The sequence below is a fragment of the Danio aesculapii genome, chromosome 12 (assembly GCF_903798145.1).
Source record: "Danio aesculapii chromosome 12, fDanAes4.1, whole genome shotgun sequence".
NCBI classification, from domain to species: domain Eukaryota; kingdom Metazoa; phylum Chordata; class Actinopteri; order Cypriniformes; family Danionidae; genus Danio; species Danio aesculapii.
Window position 1 is genome coordinate 40,033,602 of NC_079446.1, and position 11,660 is coordinate 40,045,261.

At 36.2% G+C, this 11,660-nt stretch overlaps 1 protein-coding gene across 1 annotated transcript in view; it reads left to right on the forward strand.

Moving 5' to 3' along the window:
* ttyh2 (tweety family member 2) overlaps positions 1-4,494 on the forward strand; it is a 59,076-nt gene extending 54,582 nt beyond the window's left edge. The window contains exons 3-4 of the mRNA XM_056469018.1: positions 3,607-3,718; positions 4,471-4,494. Coding sequence (XP_056324993.1) covers positions 3,607-3,718; positions 4,471-4,494 — 136 coding nt within the window. The remainder of the gene's footprint in view (positions 1-3,606; positions 3,719-4,470) is intronic.
* Positions 4,495-11,660: the final 7,166 nt, after the last annotated feature.

Sequence of the window (11,660 nt, forward strand, 5' to 3'; positions counted from 1 at the left end):
GCAGGAAATGACTTCACTTCCTGTGCGCTATTATTGACCTCACTGGTTCTCTTGGGGCTAATGAGCCAAATAACTTAGAACGATGATGAAACTGCCGGTTTGGTGACTTCATTCTCTTTCTATGCGCGATGCTCCCTGTTCCCCGGTGGTTTTGTGAGAATGGACTCTCACACGCTAATATCTTCGGTTTCCTGCCAAAGCCTCATTAACTTGCTTCTCTGATGTTGTAGATGGCCCACTCAGTCATGCTTTCTCACATTCAGACCATTGTTTCATTTTGAATAGTGTGTAGTGAGATAGATGGTTTGGTCTGGAGTATGTTGTTTGCAGTGAAACGTCATGAGTATATCTTCGCCAGTGCAATATTATTGGGTCTCTCAGTAGATGCTTTTAATATGAAACTCAAACAGTGGCTTTGTTTTATGATAGTGGGATGGTTAGTAGCAAGTTGTTTAATAGCTCAAAGTTTTTATGACATTCTTGTATCCAGATATACACTCCTCCTTCAATGTAAGTTAATGAGACTTTCTTTATATACAGGTTTGGAGTAACATTAATACATGATGACACAGTTATCATTTATGAATAGAAAATAATACTTTTAATCTAGGCAAGGTGAGGCAAGTTTATTTATAAAGCATATTTCATACACAATGCCAATTCAAAGGGCTTTACATAAACAAAAGTGTGTTAATCTCATGTTAAGATGTGTTTTTGTCAGTCAAGTGGGTAACTTTTAATATGAAACGTTTAATATGAAACTGGACTTTTAATATGAAAGCACACTTTCATATTGAACTTTGTAGGACTTTTAATATGAAAGTACACTTAAACAAGGAGTTCATACCAGTTTTGCCAATTTAGCAATTTTGTTGCTAGATTTAGCAACTTTTCATACTACCTTAGGAACTTTTTTTCAATAAGCACCTAGCAACAAATTTAGCAATTTTTAACATTCATTTGGCTTCTTTTAGCAATTTTTAAAAAGTACTTTAAAAGAGCAGTGGCTGCAGGCTTCACTCAGTAGAGTAAATTGCTAGCTTAGATTGTTTTTCATAACTGTTAATTTACTGATATTTGTTAACATGTATAATTGTTGGTAATTTAGGTAGCAATAAATTCCAATAGTGCTATAATTGGTGTCACTTTCACAAATGGGTTAATTTCAAGTTAAAAAAAAGTACACAAGCTGTGATTGTTTAACAGAATCTAACTGTTCATTATCAGTGTTATATTTAAAAATAAAAACTTCTTATCAAAAAGTATTTGTGTTACTTTTACAAATAGTCAACTCTATTTTTTAATACAAATCTAATTGGATTTCGATTACGCAGTGACATCATCACGCAAAGTAGTATGTGCATCTGGACGTAATGTTTTAATATAATACATGGCACCTCAGAGAGCAGAGGCATCGGGCTTACGCTTGTCAGATACTACGTGATGACATCATTGATATGCAAATTAGTGCGTGACATCATCTGGCAACATTTAGCTACTTTTCAGGGAGGCTTTAGCTACTTTTCTTTGGAAATAGTTGGCAACACTGGTTCACACTTTGCTGTGCCACAATATCGAAATCATAATTGCACGCGCATCCTTTTCAGTGTAATTCATTTCTGCTTGCTCATAAACCTTGTAAAATGGGTTTGTTCACTTGGGCACCCCATTGAGGACTTTCAAGAAGATTATGTAGAAGAAAGATGAAATAAGAAAGAAAGGTCTCAAAGAAATCTAAACAAAAGTGGTCATAAAATGCATTTGCATGAATGTTAATACCAGGTGAAAACAGTAATGTATCTCAGCTGACTAATTGTGACTTTATAACTGAAAGGACTAATTAGTGCTTTATTTTATTGTTCTGAAAACTGTAGATTAGTTAATGTAGATTAGTTATAGTGTTTGTGAGCTGTTCTCACTGGAAGAAGACACCATATTGTTTGTTATTTCCCTAGCTCTGAACATTAGCCTCTGGCACAGCATGGCTCCTGTTGAATATTAAAGACCTGTGTGTGGCATGTATGCAGCATTCACCCTATTACAGTGAGTTTATTTTCCAGTCATTTAACTTCAGATCCATATAGATTGCCTTCAGTCCATGTTTTTTGATATAGCTTTATCAGTGAATTCCTTTAGACTGTCCAAGTTGGCAATCTGGATTCTGTGTTCACGTAGTAAAGTAAAACTGTTAATATTTCTAATTATATAATAATTAATTCATATATATATATATACAATGTATATATATATGTGTTATGTATATGTACGTTTTTTTTGTTTTTTTTTTTCCTTTTTTTTTCACTTTTTTTTTAGGACAACAGTATCTCCAGAAGAAAAGATATCCAATGATGCTGTTTTAAATTGTAAAGAAATCTGTGTTTTTGAAACTAATGAAGACAGCAGAAGACAGTTGTTCATTTGAATTATTTAGCCTGTCATGTTTACTGCTTCAAAACATTTTAAATGTTTCCCAAAATACAATATATTGGCTGCATCCGAAATCGCCTACTACTCTGTAGGTACTGCATTTGAATTTGAATTTACTATTCAACCGACAGAAAAGTATGTTCTATACAGTATGAATGTGAGTAGTATGAATGAAGCTCGGACATACTACGTCCGCCATTTTATCATGATCACATGACACACCCGCTTCACTCCCATTCATGAATTCTCTCGTGGTGCATCATGGGATAGTGTAGCATCCATCGGATGCGCACTTCAGAATCTTGCCGGAAGTAGTAGGTCATCCGGGTACTTCTTTCATACTGTTTTTCAAATACTTTAAATTCGGTCATACTATTCAGCTCGCATACTGTTTTTAGCATACTACAGTATATAGTATTGAGGAATGCTATTTCGGATGCAGCCATTGTGTTCAAAGTGGAAAAAATAGGGATTTTACCCAGACATTTAATAAGAATATATTTTAGAGCAGTAATCACAATACCATGAAACCATTATATATATATCCAAGGTTATCATACTGTTAGAATCTAGCCCAGGCATAGATGTTGCAATATCTGACATTTTAGTGAATATATTTTTTTAAATCATGGTGAAAATGTATAATGGTGATTCTTTTTTGAAACACAAAAACACATTTTAATGTAATATAATGGGGGAAAAGTTGCATTAATGTTTACTAGTTTTGAAAACTAAAAAATCTAACAAAAAATTAAAACATCTTTGACCAAAATAAATATATGTTTGCAGTCATTTAGTGTTTACTTTACTACGTTTTTCCATATCACTCACTCACTCACTATCCTTCGCTTAGTACCTGATTTAGCAGTGGATGCCACAGCTGAATGAACCGCCAATTACTCTGCATATGTTTTATGCAGTGGATATTTTCCAATATTGTTTTATCATTTGTGCTTTTTATTTTTGGTGTAAACATATTACAGTGTGCACAAAAATAACTAAAGTCATAGTAAAACCAGCCAAAAGATTTCCTGAAAATCATGCTGAACATAAAGCATGTTTATACAGTCTTCTTTTTTAACTACCAGGTGATTCAAATCCTTGTAAGATGTGTTTATTACTGTACATATTATTACCGCTTGTAAACTAATTGCAACTTTTCACCTTGTGACTTCGCAGTGTTGCTGTGGGAGTTGGTTTCTATGGAAACAGCGAAACCAACGATGGGGTGTACCAGCTGACCTATTCCCTATACAATGCCAATCACACGCTGGCAGGAGTGGACAGTTTGGTAAGTACAAATATAGCAGCGTTCACTATAAATAACACATCCAGACTGTTTCCTGATCATTTTTAGTCTCCATCTCCCAAGCAAAGTGTCTCCCTCCAAAGGCTCAAACATTATTTCTGTTCCCTCCACGCAAATAGTTCTATCAAAGCGCTCCTTCTAACCAAACCTCATCCTGATGTATCCTTCGAGTTCATTTGCCTGCTTCTGTAAAAATCTGCCAGTCTGGGCTGCGAACGTTTCATGGGTTCCCCACTGAGCGAATGATTGATTTTCTGACATCCGTTTGCAGTCGCAAGGACACTGAAGATACAGTTGAAGAATTATTAGCTCCCCTGTATATTGGTTCCCCCAAGTGAAGTTTATTTATAAACTTTTTCCAAGAGGATCACATGCTTATGATTTATCACATTCGGTCTCGTATTAGCTAATCATGATCTTCCAATCATATGAGTCCTAAGCTACTCTAAATAACCAGTCTTCAGTCCACTTTATCTTTGTTTGGAAGAAACCCCCCTTCCTCCCCATTCTTCTCCTTTATCATAGATCGGGCGGCCCAGTGGTTAGCACTATTAGCCCCACAGCAAGAACACTGCCAGCCCTGGTCTCGCCAGGCTGGTGGGCGTTTCTGTGAGGAGTTTGTATATTCTCACCATGTCCGCGTGGGTTTTCCCCGAGTTCATACATTATGCATAACAGACTTAGCAATCAAGCACTCGTTTAGCTCCCTTTTTCTCACGTGTTCCCTACTGCAGCCGGGGAGTTCTGAGATCCACTGAGCTCAGGCTCCCCTCTCGCTCTGCGAATGGGAGGGAGCCCTGGGCTCGAGGATCCCTTGAGCTCAGGGCTCTCTCCCGGGACAGCATGCCAAACAAGCTTTTGAAAGATCATCGGCTAAGTGTGAACTCTTGAATTTCTATTTAATGGATAGAAGATTTTTTTTCTACACATTTCTAAACATAATAGTTTTAATACATGGTTAATACATAGTTTTTTCATGTCACTCCAGTTGCTGCTCGCATCAAATTCAAAGCTCTAATATTTGCTTACAAAGCGACCTCTGGCTTTGCTCCTTCTTATCTGCTCTCACTTCTGCAGATTTATGTGCCCTCCAGAAACTTGCGTTCTGTGAACGAACGTCGCCTCGTGGTTCCATCCCTAAAAGGGAAGAAATCACTTTCCCGAACTCTCGCATTCAATCTGCCCAGTTGGTGGAATGAACTCCCTAACTACATCAGAACAGCAGAGTCACTTGCTGTTTTCAAGAAACGACTAAAAACTCAACTAATTAGTCTCCACTTTCCTTCCTAATCTGTAACTGCCTCTCTGGCTATAACACTAACTGTACTCTCTCTCACAAAAAAACAAACAAAAAAAAAAAACATTACTAATGCTCAGCTTCTTAGACTTTACACACCTGAAACTTGTCTATAGCACTTGTTCACTGCTGGTCTTATAGTTGTGTAAATTGCTTCCTTGTCCTCATTTGTAAGTCGCTTTGGATAAAAGCATCTGCTAAATGACTAAATGTAAATGTAAATGAAATAACTCATTTCTAATAACTGGTTTCTTTTATCTTTGCCATGATGACAGTAAAAATATTTTACTAGATATTTTTATCTAGATACTACACTACCTCACAAAAGTCTTGTGGCCTTTCCAATTTTTATGATCAACAAATAATAACTTGACTTCTAGTTGATCATTTGGTATCAGAAGTGGCTTATTTAAAAGGCATGGACCTCTAGGTTACACTTATTTTACCAAAATAAAGTATAATCATGCCTTGATATTTAATTATTCATTAGGACAGTAAGGTCTGACTTTGCTTAGACAAAATTTTTGTCGCTTAACAGAAATAATGTACAGTACAGAATAGCCATGGGATGATAACTGGTTTCAAGGTTTATCGTGGTTTGGAAAAGTCAAGGTTTTGAAACCGTTATTCCAATCCTAAGGTTTACGTATGTTTTTTTTACATGTTTTTCACTACTGTTTAAGTTACTATTTTTATTTTATTTACTATTTTATATACTATTTTTTTAAAGCAGCAGTATCTTCAGCAGAAAAGGGACATCTACATCAAAACCTACTGGTCCAAAATATTTAAAATGTCTCCTAAAATAAAATATATTGTGTTCAATGGGTGAAAAAAAGTTGGTGTTTTTCACCCAGATATTTAAAAATAACTTACTTTGGATCAGTAATCACGATACCGTCAAACTTATACAAGGTTATCATGCTGTCAGAATCTTATACCGGCCTATGCCTAGTATAGATTATAAAGTCATGGTGCAGTGTAAAAAGAATGAATAATGTGTATGACTCCCATGAGCTTGGAGGACTGCATCCATACATCTCTGCAATGACTCAAATCACTTATTAATAAAGTCATCTGGAATGGCAAAGAAAGCGTTCTTGCAGGACTCCCAGAGTTCATCAAGATTCTTTGGATTCATTTTCAATGCCTCATTCTTTATCTTACTCCAGACATGCTCAATAATGTTCATGTCTGGTGACTGAGCTGGCCAATCTTGGAGCACCTTGACCTTCTTTCTTTCAGGAACTTTGATGTGGAGGCTGAAGTATGATAAGCTGAAGTATGAGAATTTGCCTTCTCCTGTGCTTTGTAATGTTGATGTTGCCATGCACTCTGCAGATCTCTTGCACGTCCCCATACTGAATGTAACCCCGAACCATGATTTTTCCTTCACCAAACTTGACTGATTTCTGTGAGAATCTTCTGCCACTTTTCCAAATGATCAACTAGAAGTCAAGTTATTATTTGTTGCTCTTACAACTGGGATGGACGACAAGACTTTTGTCAGGTAGTGTAGTTTTCAGCTTAAAGTGCAATTTAAATGGTTAACTAAGTTAATTCTGTTAACTAATTAGGTAAGTTAGGGTAATTAGCCAAGCCATTGTATAACAGTAGTTTGTTCTGTAGACAATAAAAAACTGGTTAATGGGGCTAATAATATTGACCTTAAAATGGCTTAAAACTGCTTTTATTCTAGCCAAAATAAAACAAATAAGACTTTCTCCAGAAGAAAAAACATGATAGTAAATACTGTGAAAATATCCATAATCCATTAAGTATTACTTGAGAAATATTTGAAAAAGAAATAAAACTTCATAATAGTTTTGACTTCAACTATAAATGCGGCTTCATGCCGTCACTCAGCCTCCTTGCGAAGATGCTTCTGTCGTAAGCATTGAAGGTTGTATCTGTGTGTGTTAGAAAACGCACACTCACTCCAGTGTGTTCCTGCGATATGGAGTGTTCGGAGAAAATACCTCAAATTGGTTTTTACAGCCTTTTATGTTTGTTCAGCTATGAAGGCCTCTCTTTTTTCTTTTCGTTATTGTCCCTTTCAAGGCCCTGAAGGCTGGGGCGTGAATAAAACCTAATTCGTGTATCTTCAGCCAGACCTATTTATATCCGTCTCTCTTTTCCTGATTCAAATGCGTGGAGCTGACAGTGACACTAAGACGCTTTAATCCTGCTTCACGCACCAATTTCATGCACTCGCTTGGGCCTTTCATGCCTCTGGTTGCGAGTTTGAGTTATTTCGTTGCTTGGTGAACTGAAAGACTGCAGAAGCGAGGACGAGTTCTCACCTATTCCTCCATTAAAGGTGAAGTGTGTAATTTCAGCAGCTGTTTTTAGCGGCAGATTTCTTGATCCCTTCCAACCGTATGTCATTAGCTGGGTTTCAATCCTAATGTGAAGCGAATCTTTTCAATGTTCGCAATAAAAGAAAAGAAAATCCCAAATGTGTATTAGGTGCATCAGGTTTTTAGAGCAGCTGACTGTAGGATTGGTAACCTAGCAACCAATAGTAAACAAGGCAAGCATAATGGAGTCATGTGGGTGTAATGTTCGCTATGTCAGAGTTTATTTGGCAAGTATGGTTATCATTAACTATTTTTCTAAAACCACCTCAAGCTAATTTAATTTTTTTTTTGCAAATTGATGTTTTTATTCCATATTTGGTGTGTCCATCACTCGTTTTGTCATGTGATACTTTCAAAATCATGTCATTATGATTAGTTTGAGTGTGAATTTTATTTGAAATGGCCACATCTTACAGGAAAGTGGATTGGGATTATCATTCTGTTTGTGTGTCTGTTGTTTCACAAGTCAATTTTGTGTCTATAGTGCTTTTAGCAATGTAGATTGTCAAAGCCGCTTTACATAGATGAAAACTGGACACATTTCTAATTAGATTTTTGTCTATCCATCCATCCATCCTTCCCTCCCTACTTCCATCCATTCATCCCTCCCTCCATCTCTCCCTCCATTCTTCCCTCGTTTCTCCATCTATTCCTCCATCCCTCCCTCCATTTCCCCCCTCTATTCCTCCATCCCTCCTTCTGTCCCTCTCTCCATTCCTTTATCCATTCCTTTATCCCTCCCTCCTTCCATTCCTCCATCTATTCCTTCCTCTGTTCCTCCATCCCTCCCTCCAGTCCTCCATCCCTCTATTTTCCCATCCATCCCTCCATCATTCCCTCCATTTCTCACTCTATTCCTCTATCCATCCCCCCTCTCTCCATCCCTCCATTCCTCCATTCCTCCATCCACCTCCTCCCTCCCTCCATTCCTCCATCCATCCATCCCTCCCTCCCTTCATTCCTCCATTCCACCGTCAATCCATCCTTCTCCATTCCTCCATCCCTCCATCCATTCCTTCACCCATTCCTCCATACCTCCCTCCATCTATTCCTACATCCCTCCCTCCTTCCATTCCTCCATCCATTCCTTCCCCCATTCCTCTATCCCTCCATCCATCCCTCCCTCCATTCATCCATCCCTCCCTCTGTTCCTCCATCTGTCCCTCACTCCATTCCTCCACCCCTCCATCCTTCCACCCATCCCTCTCCCCATTCCTTCATCCATCTATCCATCCCTCCATCGATTCATCCCTTCATCCACCCATTCCTCCATCCATTCCTCCATCTGCCCATTCCTCCATCCATCCCACCCTCCATCCATTCATTCCTCCCTCCATCCCACCCCTTCCATCCATCCATCCCTGCATCCATCCCTCCATTCCTCCATTCTAGTAGTCATTTTGTCTATTATTTTGTTCTGTCATGCCGTCTACATCTACATAATTTCTCCATCCTGTTATTGTATAGCTCTATCGTTCTCATCATTATGTTGATCGGTCACTGTTGTTCTGTCTGTCCTTCTATCATTCTGTTATTTTATTGTTCTATCTATCACTGTCTGTCCATCATACTGCCATACTGCTGGTTTGATCATTAGCTTTAGAGATGATTTCATCAGCCCAAACCTAAGCTAATATTTATCTGCAAATGTCTAGCAGATGACAACTGCATCCACATCCATATGGACTTTATTAAAAAAAACTGTATGGATCCGAGAGCAAAAAATCTCACAAGCTATAGACGATTAATCCACACCTGTTCGGCTGACTCACACCTGTTGTACGAGCCTTCGGGGAAGTGTTTATGCTGCGATTCTGCACCAAACAGAGACTGAAGGTGCTCTGAGCATCTGCCTGCTCACACCGCGGAGGAGCCCAGGATTAACTCCCCATCTGCACTAATGGAAATTAATGCATCGGTTTCTGACTCGCTCTGAATTATGACACACACTCTTATCTGAGGTCAACTCCATTCCCTTGATACACAATCTGAGTCATCATGAGCCAAAAGGCATGACTGACCCAGGAACTTTAAGGGGGAGCCTAACATAATTTTCAGTATTATCAAACTGCCTGAGAGAGAAAGAGATAAATTGCACTGCGTTGTGATAAAATGATGTAATGGTGCTGAGAAGGTTGACTTTGATTTTCAGGTCATGACATTACATTGAAGGGTTAATTCACCCTTAAAGCGAATTTCTTATATTAATTACTCACACTGCAGAAATGCTTTATTTTTGTTTTGTTTCTAGTCCAAATATCTAAATATTCTTAAAACGAGAAGCATTTTCTAGACAAGCAAAACATGTTGTCCTGTTTTAAGAGAAAAGGTGCCCAAATTAAGTGAGATTTTCCTTTAAAACAGGCTAAATAATCTGCCATTGCGGTAAGCACAATTATTTTATGTCAAAAGGAAAAACAATATTATTTTGCTTACCCCATTGGCAGATTATTAGCTTGTTTTAAGAAAAAAACTCACTTAATATTGACAGGTTTTTGGCATATTATTATTAAATCTTCAGAATGCAAATCAAGATATTTTAGATGAAATCAGAGAGCTCTCTAGTCCACCATAGACAACAACTGAGATGTTCAAAGTCCAGAAAAGGAACCAAAAACATTGCCAGAATATTCGATGTGACTTCAGTGGTTCAACTGTAATCATACAAAGCTGCAAGAACAATTGTGTGCGACAACAACAAAAATTAGTTAATAAAAATAACTTGTTTGCCGATGTCTTTCACATCAGATCAGGGTACAGGTTTAATATGGATGAATTGACATTTGGGTGTTGCGCTGCTGAGTTCAAAATATCTTCTGAGGTTTTCAGTCATTCACAGTGTTTTAACAGTGTTTAAATGTTTGCATCTTGACATAAATTTATTTGAGCCAGAATTAGATTTGATTAAATAAAAAAAAAATACTTGTCTATTTTAGTATTGTTATTACAGATTTTTTAAAAATCCTAATAAAAATAGAATTCTTCTTATAGAATATGTTAAATCATAATAAATATTTAACAGAAATATTGTATATTGTACAGTGCTCATCGTAAATCACTACACCCACAATCTTTTACATTTTTTTGTTTTTCAAAGGATGCTATACAATACCAAATCAACAAGTCAAAACTGAAACTAATCTAACCAAACAAACAAAAGAGCTAATCAAATTAAACTAAACTAAACTTATTAAGAAGTAGTTAAAAGAGTGCACAAATTTGTAACTTTAACATGACATAAACTGATGGGCCAAAGTATAATGTTAAAGATGACATTATTTATTTATTTAATTTAGTTTAAACATTTTTATAAAATTTTTATTTATTTAATTATTTTTCTTATGAATTTTATTTTATTTGAAATTAAATTAATTAATTTATTTTATTTTATTTTTATTCTTATTTGTTATTAAATTAAATACATTTATTTTTAATTGTATTTAATAACATTTTGTTTTTATTCTTTTTAATTACATTTTATTTATCTATTTTTATTTAAGATGTATATATTATATTATTTTAAGAGTGCAAAATGAGTACATCCAAATTCGAATGTTGAAAAATATTTTATAAATTTTGATAAACAGGAAAATCAAGAAAAAAAATTAAAATATGTAAATTTTGGAGGAATTTTGTGGTTTATATTATTATTATTATTATTATTATTATTATTATTATTATTATTATTATTATTAATAATAATTTTATTATTTATTTATTTATTTAGAATTTTTTTGGCAATAATTCGTTCTTATAATCTTTATAGATGTTTGGTGACCAAACTGTTTTTAATGGAAATAACAGTTTAATAAAACTTGTTTTAATGCAACAAAATACAGTACCTGTATTGACTGAGGAAATTGATTAAAAACATTTTCAAAAGGGGGTGACACAGTGGCTCAGTGGTTAGCACAGTTGGCGTTTCTGTGGAGTTTGCATGTTGTCCCCATGCTCATGTGGGCGTCCTCTGGGTGCTCCCGTTTTCCCCACAAGTCCAAAGACATGAGCTACAGGTGAATTGAATAAACTAAACTGGCTGTAGTGTATTTTTGTGAATGAGAGTGTATGGGTGTTTCCCAGTATTGGGTTGCAGCTGGAAGGGCATCAGCTGTGTAAAACATATGCTGGATAAGTTGGTGGTTCATTCCCCTGTGGCGACCCCTGATGAATAAATGGACTAAGACGAAGGAAAATAAATGAATTTTCAAAAGGGGGTGTAGTCATTTATGCTGAACACTGTATATTTTCCCAATATCCTGGAGCTCAT